Source organism: Helicoverpa zea, chromosome 22, assembly GCF_022581195.2.
Source record: "Helicoverpa zea isolate HzStark_Cry1AcR chromosome 22, ilHelZeax1.1, whole genome shotgun sequence".
NCBI lineage: Eukaryota > Metazoa > Arthropoda > Insecta > Lepidoptera > Noctuidae > Helicoverpa > Helicoverpa zea.
This window is the reverse complement of record NC_061473.1, coordinates 8,271,394-8,285,526: the sequence shown is the minus strand read 5'-3', so window position 1 is coordinate 8,285,526 and position 14,133 is coordinate 8,271,394. Positions and strand designations below refer to the sequence as shown.

At 38.1% G+C, this 14,133-nt stretch overlaps 2 protein-coding genes across 4 annotated transcripts; one reads left to right on the top strand and one right to left on the bottom strand.

Moving 5' to 3' along the window:
- Positions 1–266: 266 nt before the first annotated feature.
- On the bottom strand, positions 267–2,200 carry LOC124641563 (dynein light chain roadblock-type 2-like). Its single transcript, XM_047179664.1, has 4 exons — positions 2,057–2,200; positions 1,900–1,978; positions 1,637–1,737; positions 267–1,204 (listed from the first exon to the last, which is right to left on the bottom strand). The coding sequence occupies exons 1-4, from the start codon at positions 2,057–2,059 to the stop codon at positions 1,094–1,096; spliced, it is 294 nt and encodes a 97-aa protein (XP_047035620.1). The 5' UTR covers positions 2,060–2,200; the 3' UTR covers positions 267–1,093.
- Positions 2,201–2,617: 417 nt separating this feature from the next.
- LOC124641630 (SH3 domain-binding protein 5-like) lies at positions 2,618–12,750 on the top strand. 3 transcript variants are annotated; one of them, XR_006985694.1, is made up of 10 exons: positions 2,618–2,814; positions 4,012–4,203; positions 4,739–4,924; positions 5,468–5,589; positions 9,166–9,347; positions 9,700–9,899; positions 10,439–10,943; positions 11,145–11,271; positions 11,840–12,216; positions 12,626–12,750. XR_006985694.1 is itself a non-coding variant. In XM_047179786.1 (10 exons), the coding sequence occupies exons 1-10, from the start codon at positions 2,764–2,766 to the stop codon at positions 12,639–12,641; spliced, it is 1,392 nt and encodes a 463-aa protein (XP_047035742.1). In that variant the 5' UTR covers positions 2,618–2,763; the 3' UTR covers positions 12,642–12,732. The 3 variants fall into 3 exon arrangements, 2 of the variants coding, with proteins under 2 accessions (XP_047035742.1, XP_047035741.1); XM_047179786.1 differs by having other exon boundaries at positions 10,439–10,631; positions 11,840–11,962; positions 12,626–12,732; XM_047179785.1 differs by having other exon boundaries at positions 11,840–11,962; positions 12,626–12,732.
- Positions 12,751–14,133: the final 1,383 nt, after the last annotated feature.

The following is a 14,133-nucleotide window of genomic DNA, read 5'->3' as shown; positions in this document are numbered from 1 at the left end:
ACAAAAACGACACTGGACCACGGTTGCTGAAATTGAGAGTAGGTACCTATCCAAAAAAAATTTACCTGCCTAGCAAAATTATTGTATTTAACTTCTGAGGCCTCACCCGCGTCTTGAAGTAGCTGCTTCCCGCACCTGGATAAAATCTAGCATTATTTTTAACTTTCATCGAAATCCGTTCAGCCGTTTGCGCTTGAAGAAGGAACGACACACGATTAATGTAGGCAACTAGAGAAATGTTTATATTTTAGGAATAAAAACAGAGCTGTGTATAAATATTTATTAGTGTTCTTACATAAAAAAATCTCAGTCAAAAATCATAGATAAACTTCAAAGAAGTACATAATATGATTTTTGACTTTTAGATACATAAATAATCAATTTTCATGGAAAAACGTATTCTTAAATAAAGTTATGTTATCCCTACACTAATAAAAAATTACAACTTAAGTCGACAATTAATAACTTATACATACGAAGCAACTGTTAAGATTAAGTATGATTGAAATAATTCTTTAGACTTGTCATTATCACTTTAAAAAAAAGAAGATGAATTGCAAAACCTCCTTTGGGAAGTCGGTTAAAACCAATACCAAACTTTAAGGTCCCTCCTTTTTGTAGTATTTGAGAAGTTAACACAATACACATGCAAAAATTACACTTTTAACATACCACAGTGCAAATATATATGTAATAAGATGTCCCTTATTCTTCATAGCTTAAACAGTTACAAGAAATGAGTCTACAAGTGCATGAGGCCAAATTCTTAAATAAAAATTAATGCTCATTTTCACCAACAATATCTTAACATATCCCTAAGTGTCATTTAGAATAAGGGCTCCCCCAATAATAGAAGGTTATAAGGGACACTTAAGCTTTTGGGAAAACGAAATTCGTATTAAGTGTTCCCCAAATGCTCTTAGGGGATCCCTAAATTTAGGTATTTGTTGGTGAAAATGGGCATTAGTGTACCAAAATTTTAGGGTGTTAATTTTTTAACTTTGAAGTATTTTTATCTGAGTTTTATAGTAAAATAAACCATATTTTTCCTTGTTGTTTAAAGGCCTCTTTTTCAATATGGTGTACTGTGAAGCTAATCAGACGTGTTCTGTATGACAATGAGTATGAATTCACGATCAGGTGCGATCAGTATCTCATGTCTCCTACTCCTCACACGTAAGAATGTCAGCTCATTTGTAGTGTCCTGAAACATGAAAAACTATGACAAAGGGCACAGTCACAAGGTGTGTTATAACATTTGTAAGTATACTCATCTACATTTTTATAGTCCCACTGATACGCTAGGGCCTTGTCTCACAGAGAAAGTAATTTTTATCTGATAAATAAGTCTTATATTTACAAAAGATAGTCTAACAACGCTGTTTACAACTCAAGAATAGCTGAATAAATTTGATTCAAAAATTTGTGGGGTAGGTAGCTTAGAACAAGCAGATGGGTATAGGATACTCTTAAACCCCAATCGGTAAGGAAAGGACAGTATGCAGGCAAAACCATGTGCAAAATAATAAGAACTTTTGTCAAATAGCTTTGCCCAAGTTGGCACAACATATCAATACTGTGTTCAGAATGCATTGTTTATTCAAATACTCAGAATACAAGTAAAAAGAATACATACCATTTCGCGGACAACATTCTTAGCTTTTTCAGTGAGCTGACCAATCAGACCGGAGTATAGCACAGAGGTTGCATTATCCAGCGAGCTTTTAATGGGTATACCTGCAAAATTAGAAAGTGAATACTAAAAGTTTTATACAAAAAGCATTTTTCTACTTCTAAAATACATTTATATAAGTATTGATTGGCATTTATGAGATTGAGGGCTCCAGAATCAAATATTAAGTCAATGTAACCATGGAAATACATGAAAATCGACCAAACCTTCGTGATTCACAATGATGACACCCATAACACCTTTATGGGCTTGAATTCTCTTGATTGTATCCTCCACTTCAGTGGCCTGTAACACACAGGAATAGACATTATGAAAAAATACCACAAAGATATAATATTCACACTAGAAATACAATCTAAATACCATTTTTAGATTTTTTTCTGCGGAACTCTGCGAGTAAACTTGATGACAAACTGAAGAACGAATGATTACGTTATTGTCAGTTTTTGACGTTGTGGTCTTGGAATGAATGACTAACAAAACAAAAATGACAAAAACACTTCGATTTATTGTATACTACATCAAAAGTTCAATATGCTATGTTACACAGTTGTCCGAGGAAATTAATTAGCATTCTATATCCATACTTCTCTACTACCGCATATTGCGTTTTAGTTATCTCCTGCGTAGCTGGCTGATCTCCTTATTACAGGAGGACAACCGCCGGGGCCGATAATCGGCCAGATTCATCATAATCATTATATTGAAGAAAGTGTTATTGTTGATTATTATGTAGACATAATATTTGAAAATAGGTCGTACGATGATTCCTGAAACCGTGCGGTGTGAATTCGGCTGCAAAATGCATGATACTAACTAGAAATCGATTTTTCATTTAAAATCGACTAAATACTAACAAACTAATCAATGACAGTTCACTTAATAATCTATGCTTTTGCTTTGGCAGCGGGCGGTATTGAATCCAAGAACCAAAGTTATTTGATATTACTTTTATTATTTTTGTTTTCAGCAATGTTAATGTTTATTTTACATAAGAACAAACTTGAAAACAGGGCAAAGGGTTCTGTTATGTTTGTCTGTTGTTAAAATGCCTTTTGTTTGAGGAAACAATGAACGACAGCGCTGCCGATTGCTCGGAAGCTTTAGATCCTCGAGTTCAGGTAAGGATAATCGATATTTTCAAAGGTAATTCAAATCAAAAGATGTTATTATTTCACCTTAAACGCCTGCTTTTTACCTAAAAGTGACTGCTCAACGAATAATTGCGACTATTAGGTTGGTTTTCAATCATAAAAGTTAAATTCTTACAAGATTCTTGTACGAATCTGCGCCTCGATCATATGTTTTTGTTATGCAACTGAATTAAAGGCAATCAAACTGTGAGATAGTTGAGTGTTGTCCTTGTTACGTACAAGGTTTTATTGAAATTGTAATAAACTTGAGATGCCTTGATTATTTATGTAGGGACAACTTATTGATTTGTTTTCATATCTGTAAGTTTGCTGGTTTTTTTTATGTTTCGGTGTTATTAACGAAATAAATAACAAGATATTTAAATAAAGCAAAAAGAGTAAATATTTTCCTTTCACTTGCTTTTTATTTCTTTATTCACCTTCATTAATATATTTGCTCCTGTGCATATAAATTACTCAACAAAATATAATTTGTCTCAATACAATACCTGATGACCTCCTCAACCCTGTTATTTGGGCAACCTGATACCCCTTAGTAATACTGGTTCCTGGTACTGGACTACTGAAAAAAAAAACAATAAATTTCCATAGTTGAGGAGTCAAGTTTGAGTTCAAAACTTTATTTCACAATCAGATTTACTATTTTTTCACAATCAGAGTATAATTAGTTTTTAAGGTTTGAAGCTTTATTTTTAGGCAACAACAGTGGGCAATGCTTTAACAGAATCTATAAAATTTGCAGTAATGTATTTTCAATAAATAGATAATTTGTAATGGAATAAACCAGTTTTGTTGTGTCTGCAACCAGTTACATGCCTAAAATCACTAAAGAAATTCTTTGTAAATCATATTTTAATTCAGTGTGTCTTTGGATAATCTCATTTTACCATTCAGTATTTTTTTTTTGATCTTGATAATTTTCTCTATACTGTAGTAACTCAGATAGGTTAGCATAATTTTTTCTCTCTATTAATCTAGTTACAATTATTCAGAAATCAGAAATATTATTTGTCAAACATAGCTATTACATGAGGATCTTATCATTAAATGAAGTGTGCTATGTTTTTTCATGAATGCGTACAAATATTAAAATAAATTAAAAATAAATTGATTGTACTACAAAACAAAACATTATTACAATGCCAGTTTCTCATGAAATTCCAGATAGAGTTGGAACGTCTAAACACAGCCACTGACGAGATAAACAGACTCGAGGTTGAGTTGGACGAGGCTCGGCTGGCGTTCCGGAGACTGCTTGCTGAAGGTCACTTACGTATACAGCAGCTCACCAAGAAGTTGGGCACCAGTGTGCACAAAGCCCGGCCTTATTATGAAGCTAGATTTCGAGCGAATATTGTAAGTAATTTTTAATTTTATTTCTCTTATTTGCCTACTAGATTGCGCCCGCGGATTGCCCGAGTATATATATCTAAAATAATCGTTCTCATACATAGATAGAGGTGGCATATATACTAAGTGATAAATGTGTAGATAAGTAACACTACTGCCAAGTTTCATGAAAAATCATTTCAATAGTTTTTGCATGAAACAGTAACAAATATACATACATACCAATTTGAAATTAAAATATCAGTAGGATAACCCATTTAATATTATCACATTATTTTCAACATTTTTTAAAAACCAGTGCTTGAATATCTTGGCTTTAAGATAATTCAGAAAACTCGAAAACTCGAAATCTTTATGATATTTTCTCATTTTTTGATACTTCTAAATTAATAAGGTAATTTTCTTATTTGTGTTTATCATGAATTAAAATGTTGACGTTCATAAGTACTTGTAAAGGTTTAAATTAAATAAACGATTTGCCTTTGACTACTTGGATCCAAATCACATACATAGTCATTATCGCATATATCTTATCTTCCAGACTTCCCAAGACCTGCAAGCTGCAACCATCGCGTATGACAAAGCGAACAGTGCTCATGCAGCAGCCAGGGAGATGGTGTATCTTGCTGAGCAGGGCTTGGCCAGACTTGCAGAAGGCAATACGGGCCTTACCCTCGACCCGGCCTGGCAGGAGATGCTTAACCATGCCACGCATAGAGTTAATCAGGTGAGAAAGTAATCAGGTACTAGTCAATATGTAGGGACAGCCAAGAGATCTCATGCGAGATCATATTCATTTAAATAAAACTACTTTTACGGATGTTATCGCGGTTATATTAATATTATTTAATCCCGACGTTTCGAATCCTTTACGTTACAGCATCCATTGTCATAGTTTTATTTAAATGTCTAATATTCGCGAGTGTCAGAAATCAACATGTATTAATTTTTTTCATCAATATTCGTTTTCTTTTTAATTTAATATGGAAAATGTAAGAATTATATGAATATATCCATAATTTAATTAGAAGAAAGAAACAAATCGCTGTTTTATCAAATCTTTAAAAAGACCATCTGAGTTGATTCAGTATTTTTTCTGATATATAGTTTTATAAACTATATATAAAAATATACCCAATTTTGTGAATACTAATTAGTAGACACTGATAGATCCAAGGTACAGAAAAAAACTTCTTTATATCTTCTCCATGAAAAGACTGAAAAATGAAGTGTAGGATATTTTGATATTATTGAGTGGTCGCACGTTTAGGCGGAGAGCGACCGCGCTCAGGCGACGGTGACGCAGCGCTCGAGGGCGGCCGCGCACCGCGCCGCCACCGCGCTCGTGCAGCAACTGCAGAACGGACTCAAGAGGCACATCGCTAAATCTAGGTATTTTTCTTAATTTATCATAGTAACAGCTTAATTTAACCACCCAAATATTCAGGCATATACAGGGTTTTTTTTAACGTAATATTTTTTTGATGATTCGGTATATAGCTTTGCTAAATCCAGGTATTTTATATTTATTTTATCATAGTAACAACTTAATTTAACCACGCAAGTGTTCAGGCTTATACGAGCTTTTTTAACGTAATATTTTTTTTAATGATTCGGTATGTAGCGTTAAAACAGCACATAATATTACCATAATAATTACCTACCTTGTCAGAATTAACGCTCTCGGTAAAAATAATTCTGTATATAATTCTGTACCGAAACGCATTCCATTGAAATTCTATTTTATAGAATCTAAAATTAGATAGCAACAGTTGCATGTGATTTTTTTTTACACACAGAATAGTATTATAATTCATTTCTTATTGAAAAATTCTGTGCGCTGCGCTTTGCGTTTTGCTTTTATCTAAAATTTTTATAACCCGTTTTTACCACTCATCATGCAATGCTATAAAAGTCGCAAAATTTTAGAGAATTCGATTGGCTTTAGAGTCTAATCTAAGGTATGGGTTCCTAACGATTGTCAAACACTTCTAAAGCCTTGGATTTTTTTCTACAAAGTTGGGAACCTATGCTGTAATGCCTGGATTGTAAAACTTTTTTCATCGCATTTATTCACAAGGACCTTTCGATGACCATCTGTACAAAGCTTCAGGTTCTTTATTATAGTATAAACACCTAATTAGGCCGGCCTTACACGTGTAAATTTAGCTCACATAAGTAGCTTACGTTTTGTAAGTCACTTACAGTACTTTCTTAGACCTTACAACTTACGGAAGTTACGGAAGCAACTTACAAGTGTAAAGTTGGGGTTAGAACAGGTTGTATTTTCCCATATTTTGACCACCATAATTGTATGTGAAAGTAGAATTGCCAAAAAGCATTAAAAAGGTGAGGAAAGAAACTATTTTCAACAATATTCATGTAATTGTTACAAAATGCATATTTTATGTAATAAAGTGATCGCTTCCCGTAACGCTTGCGATGCAAAATTTTGACCCTCTTATTGCAAAATTTTCTTCTATTCTCTTAGTTTGTAGTTTACTTTTAATAGTTTAACATTAACTCTGTAGTTTGTATGAGTACAGTTGAATGATAAAAACTTGAAAATATTTGACAAATAATAAAAAAGGTTTAGCTTTTTTTATTTCATGCGAAATATTTATTTTAAAGGATGCATTAACGTAGCATTTAAAAGTAAAAAGAACTAAAATATAATTTGGGGGTGGGGTTGTGACAATCACACAAATGTTAATAAGCCGGTTTCCCGCGGTTTCACCCGCATCCCGTGGGAACTACTGCCCGTACCGGGATAAAATATAACCTATGTGTATGTATACTCGAGGAAAGTGTAGCTTGCCAACAGTGAAAGAATTTTCTCAAATCGATTCTGTGTTTTCGGACCTTTAAGGCCTTACTACAAAAACTTTAACCACTGTTTTACATTTGTCTAAAAAAAATGTGGCTCCAAAATGAACCATATGTCAACGTCATAATTTGACATTTTTTTAGACAAGTCTTAAACTGACGTTAAAAAGTTTTTGTGGTAAGACGGTTAGAGTACGAAGAAACAAAAAAAGTTTCCTCTTTATTATGTTAGTACTAGCTTTTGCCAGCAGTTTCACCCGCACCCCCACCTCTGTACGGACCCCGATAAAACGTAGCCTTCCACGAAAACTGAAATAATTTTTAAATCTGATCTGTAGTTCCTGAGATTAGCGCGTTCAAGTAAACAAACAAACTTCAGCTTATTAATATTGTATAGAAGTGGATATTTTACATATGTAATGTATTTACAATACAACACATATTATTCGGCTGTACTCTTAACACTAACTTAGCACTGACCTGCTTGACTAGTCGCACCGTGCTCTTTCTTACAGACTCGCGCCTGCCACGCGGATGCACTATTGGTACTGCATTTGATTATTATGCATGTTTTTTTTAATTTAGTTTCATTTCTATTTTGACGTTTTTTTAAAAAATTCTTAATAAATTAAAATAAATTCCTGTTATTTTTAGCATGTGGATTAAAAGCACTGCAAGAATTCGAAACGTACCTCAATCGATTACCTTAACCCAATAACCATTCGTAAGCCACTAACTAAACAGTGGCTGCGGTATTGTTCGAAAGAGTTACCGCCTCCCTGGTACATAAGGGTGCGTCCACATCTGGCGAATGCGCCGCGAATGCGCAGCACGCGAGCCGATCGCGAGCTGTCCGCGAGCTGCGCGCGTGCAGTCACTGCAATAGTTCGGTGCGCCTCTTTAGCGCAACTCACGCAAGGCTCGTATAGAGCGCGCGAGCGGCGCGCGATCTGCGCGCAATCAGTTCTCGCCCTTACAGTTCCGTATATTGGCTCAGTACTATCGAAGATGGCCGACGTCGCGCGCCGCCTGCGCGCCGCTCGCGTGCGGCGCTTAGGTCGCGCGCGAGCTGCGCGCGGGCGGCGCAGAAGCGGCGCACGAACAAAAATGCACGCGCGCAGCTCGCGGACAGCTCGCGATCGGCTCGCGTGCTGCGCATTCGCGGCGCATTCGCCAGATGTGGACGCACCCTAAAAGGCCTATGACGGAACACAACGATTTTTAGTCAGTAAGGGTCTGACACTCCCTCACCGCTGCTAACCCACAGCGGAATCATTTGATGATTTTTGAAACCGTTAAAAAAAGCTACTAAACAGTTACTGTTTCTTGAATCTTAGTCTAACTATATATTTACCTATCTACATATATTAAACAACATTTACGTAGATTAAAAAGTAATCGATAAAATGGTCCAATAAGAGAATTATCATTGCATAAAAATACTTTACTTTTACAAAAGCAAAGAAACCTTGAAAACGTCAAAATAGAATTTAATTTTAATGCATGTCTTTTGTATGTAGCTGAAAATATATTTTAAAATAAATAGTGCACGTTTTTTGTAGACTATGTAGGCAACACAATCACTTATTTTTTGTGACTGGGTTAAAATGTGAAGTAATTTTTTATCAGTACTTTGAAAACCTATTATATCCTAAATAATATTATAAATGTGAAAGTAAGTCTGTCTGTCTGTCTTTTCTTCACGCCTAAACTACTGAACCGATTTGTGTGAAATCTTGTACAGACATAGTTTGGAACTTGAGAAAGGACATAGGATAGTTTTTATTACAAAAAAAAAATCCGGACATATAGCGCCATCTATTGGTCAAACCAAAAATCTGCCGGAAGTCACTGAAATCACACAAGTATTCCACGCGAACGAAGTCGCGGGCAAAAGCTAGTTCGCTTATAAGTATCTAGCGACCCGCCCCAGCTTCGCGCACGATAACAGTATTTCCCCACTATTTAATAGGTGTTATTACACATATAAACCTTCCTCTTGAAACACTCAATCTGATTAAAAAAACCGCATGAAAATCGGTTGCGTAGTTTTGAACATTTAAGCGTACAAAGGGACATAGGGACAGAAAAAGCGACTTTGTTTTATTACTACTCTTACCCCATAAAGTGGACACATTACAGACCCTACTTTGAAGAAAAAGCTCGTATCAACACAGCTTTGGAAGCTCAGAAGGCAAGGATACAGACCTTGGAGGAGCAGGTAGCGGAAGCTAAACAGCAGTACTCGTCAGCTCTCAGGAATCTAGAGAGGATCTCTGATGAAATACATAAGCATAGGTCTAGAAGACAGTCGGCTAGAAACGGTGAGTACAAATACATACAAAGTGTGTCATACCTAATCACATTAAATTAAATACGTTAATTTACTGGTTAAAATATGTTGATTGACACAAAAAAAAAATAAAAATAGGCAAAAAAAAAAAAACAGTAAAAATGTTCGATAATTCGAACACCATTAAGAGTCAGTCAGTACAAGCAACGGAAATTCTCCCTTAGAACTGACACACGCTTTAAGACAAACTGAAGTTTATTTTGTCAGTGAAAAGTCCAATAATGTCTTTAAGAGCATACACTAATTGTTGTTTCTCATATTTTTAAGATTGTCTTTACGTATGTTAGTTGTTAAACTGTTATAAATAAATAAATTAATTTTAGAAATAGACCGTTCAACACTAACGGACACGGCCAGCGATACAAACACGACCAGTAGTGACAAACTGGAAGAGCTATGCGAGAGTAGCACGGACGCCAGTGTGCGCGAGTGGCTGCGCCGGGCCGCCGACGCGCAGCGGCCCCGGGGCCCTGACACAGACACCTGGACAGAGATAGACCTGGATTATTCCAGTCCTGAAGAGGTAAGTAGTAAAATTGATGGAAAAATTGCACTTTGTATTAAGAAACGTGACCAGTAGTGACAAACTGGAACGCAGCAGCCCCGGGGCCCCGACACTGACACCTGGACAGAGATAGACCTGGATTATTCCAGCCCCGAGGAAGTTAGTAGTAAAATTGGTGAAAATTGCAGTGTATATATTAAGGAACGTGACCAGTAGTGACAAACTGGAAGAGCTATGCGAGAGTAGCACCGACGCGAGTGTACGCGAGTGGCTCCGCCGCGCCTTGTTACCCGGATCGCCCGGGTAACTAGGTTGGTAAGGGTTAGACTGGCGTTGGGCTTACTGGCTTCTGACTACCCGTAACGAACGACTGCCAAGGATGTTCAATGACAGCCGGGACCTACAGTTCAACGTGCCATCCGATGCACAGTCATTGGTGTCCAAGGCTGCTGGTGGCGGTTGTAATGTCCGTTTGCAATTTTTAACGCGAAAAAGAGCTAATTTGATTAACCTACTTCAATAAATGATTACTAACATTTCTTTTTCCCACTCCAAAGGTGAGTTTCGAGAAGTGTTCCCTCCGCGGCCGCGACACTTCGGAAGCGTGGTCCCCGCCGTCGCCGGGCTCGTCGCGGGCGTCGGCCGCCGAGCCGCGCCGCATCATCCCGCGCCAGCCGCGCCCGCCGCGCCGCCAGAGCCTCGACGCGCTGCTGCACGACACCCAGGAGAAGGTCAAGGAGATGTTCCAAGGTCAGTGCACATGTTCATCCCGCGCCAGCCGCGCCCGCCGCGCCGCCAGAGCCTCGACGCGCTGCTGCACGACACCCAGGAGAAGGTCAAGGAGATGTTCCAAGGTCAGTGCACATGTTCATCCCGCGCCAGCCGCGCCCGCCGCGCCGCCAGAGCCTCGACGCGCTGCTGCACGACACCCAGGAGAAGGTCAAGGAGATGTTCCAAGGTCAGTGCACATGTTCATCCCGCGCCAGCCGCGCCCGCCGCGCCGCCAGAGCCTCGACGCGCTGCTGCACGACACCCAGGAGAAGGTCAAGGAGATGTTCCAAGGTCAGTGCACATCTTCTGCAATAAGGTCAAGATGTTTCAAGGTCAGATTTCATCAACAAGGTCAAGGTCAAAATTGTATCTGCAATAGGATCAAAATTTTTCAACGATAAAAATAAATTGTGAAAAAATAAAATGTCAAAGTTGCACCTATAATTCCTATAAAGTATAATAAAGTGCTAATGTCATACTGTTAATATTCAGGGTTATCACTGTTCGGTGAACGTCGCGGGTCGGCGTCTGCCCCCCGCACCCCGCGCCGGGCGCCCTCGCCCCGCGCTGCGTCACACGCCAGCGACGAGCGATACTCCGACACTGATAGCCGCGCCAGGTAATACTGCCACATGTTCATCACTCTGTTACTTGTCACACCCTATCTGTAGTACGTCTCTACTGTTTCATGTCACACCCGCTGTTAATTGTCACCTCTACTGTTACTCGTCACCTCCAATGTTCCAAGCCACCCCCGAGGTCACATGTCAACTCCTCTGTTACACGTCACCCTCTCTGGCACTCAACACATCATTGTCACACGTCATCTGCTCTGTTACTCGTCACACCCACTACCACTCGTTACCTTCAGTGTAACTCGTCACCCCACTGTCACACGTCACCCCAGTCACATGTCACCCTCACTGTTAAACGACACCCACTCTATTACTCGTCACACTCACTGTTACTCGTCACCCCCATTTTCACCCCACTGTCACTTGTCCTTTCACTATTACTCGTCACCCTCACTGTCACACGTTACCGACAGTGTCCCAAGTCACCCACACTGTCATACGTCAGCCTAGCTGTTACACGACATCACCACTGTTTCACGTCAGCCCCAGTGTCATTCGTCATCCCACTTTCACTCGTCACACGATTCACTAATATAGGCACATTAATTACAGCGTGGAGATGCTAACAGACGAGCAGATAGCGTCCCTCATGCTGGACGCCCAACTAGAAGCCGTCTGCGAGCGTCTAGCGGGGGTCGTCCGTCAGCCACGCTCCCCACACTCGCCGCCCCACCGGTACTGATGTGTATGTCTGTTTATACCTAGCTGTATGTAACGTGCAGAGCGTCCGTCATGCTGGACGCTCGTCTAGCGGGGGTCGTCCGTCAGCCACGCTCCCCACACTCGCCGCCCCACCGGTACTGATGTGTATGTCTGTTTATACCTAGCTGTATGTAACGTGCAGAGCGTCCGTCATGCTGGACGCTCGTCTAGCGGGGGTCGTCCGTCAGCCACGCTCCCCACACTCGCCGCCCCACCGGTACTGATGTGTATGTCTGTTTATACCTAGCTGTATGTAACGTGCAGAGCGTCCGTCATGCTGGACGCACGTCTAGCGGGGGTCGTCCGTCACGTTCGTCAGGTTTCAGTTCCTAGATAACTTTGCCGTTCAGAACCGTGGTGATAGCGACCTTACGATGGTTCTAAGTTACTACGCATGCGCAAAGTTATTTGAAAGGAACTGTAGTAGAGATTAAAATATAGGATTTTTCTAGACGGCATAAAACATTAAAAAAACATGTGTATGATATATATAGGGTGTTATATCTTTTTAAGAAATGCCCATTTTTGTCAGTGTCTTGTAGAAAACGTTTTTTGTGTGTTTGCCAAATAATCCTGTGAAAATTGTTTTGAAACCATATCTATTTTTTTTTCCTAAAAATATCTTATCTCTTTCAGGTCATCGGTCCAGTGAAAAATAATAATAGTTAATACCATTAATAATCACATTTCTGTTGAAAACTTGCGCTTAATTGAAACTAAAGTACATCGATGAATGCATTCCGTTAAACAAACATTGTGGCACTAACATAGCTTGTCATGCTCTCTCAAAACGGCTGGGCCGATACTCGTGAAATTTTGCCTTGAATTTAGTGAGTAATAATGCTATGTACAAGGTTAGTTTATTTATTAAGATTTTTTTAATAATGTGAAATATATGCAATAAGTTATTTAAGTATTCTTTTTTATATATTTAGGTTTAAGATTCAAATAAATCTCATTTTTTACAATATTTTGAAAAATAATAAAATAATAGATGTTTTGTAAAAATGTGTTAGTGCCATAATAAAGAATACATAAGATCGAAATAATTCAATAACCGAATTTGTTTTTGTAACGTTAACAAGTTTTTACGCATAACTATAAAACGGCTGAGCCGATATAGATGTGTAATTAGGGAGGTAGAGGGAATCTTCCAAGGTTTTCACTCACTACTATATTATTTCTTCATTCTATAGACAAATAAAGCCATTTTGGCTGAAAAACAGTAACACCAACACAAAAAATTACTAGTCTATAATCGCCTAATCGTGATTTATGTTAAGTACAGATAAATAAATAATAATAATGGACTTCTGATGTGTTGGCGTATTTTACTACATAAACGAAAAAATACATAAAGGAGATTGGGCAAGAATGTATGAAGTTTGGTCCAAATGTCCACCACGAACGAGACCTATATAATTAAATAGTCCACTTAATTTAGAGTAACTTTTACTAAGAAAGTAAAAAAAAAACAATGCCAAAAAAAGTTATAGCCAAAAATGTATTCTTAATTTTCGGTAGTTTTTGTATGTTGTCATTATTATTTTTTATTTTATTCCACTTCCATTTCCGTACTTTATCTAAAACTAAGATGAGTAAGACACATTTGCATATAAACCCATATTTATTTGCCCGATGGATGTACGAATCACGAACCAATTGAGGTGCCAGAAGGGCTTGAATATACTCAACGGTGCCTGGATCTAAGATAGTTCGAAGTAACTGGTGGTGTCTTCTCTCTAATAATGAACAATTCTATTTTGCCAGAAGTTACAGAAAGTACGAAAATCGAACATCACGAAAAGTAATTGAAAAAATTAAATTGAAAAAATCTATAAAATGTTTTATTTTATTTTGCTTTAACTTTTTTCTGGCATTATATTTTTTTTTACTTTCATAACAAAATATGTTCTATATTTAACGGGCTATCTAGCCATATAGGTCTCGTTCGTGGTGGACATTTGGACCGGAATCGCCCATTGTCCTTTCTACGATACCAATACAAGTTTGAATAAAAATTTAGGCCTAGACTCCACCAAAGTGGATCGTAGCTCAGAATATTTCTACAACCAATAGAAGTTCGTTTTTAAAACATCTAATTCCCGCCCCCTCAGTAGTAGCATCCGTGAGCGGATAAATTC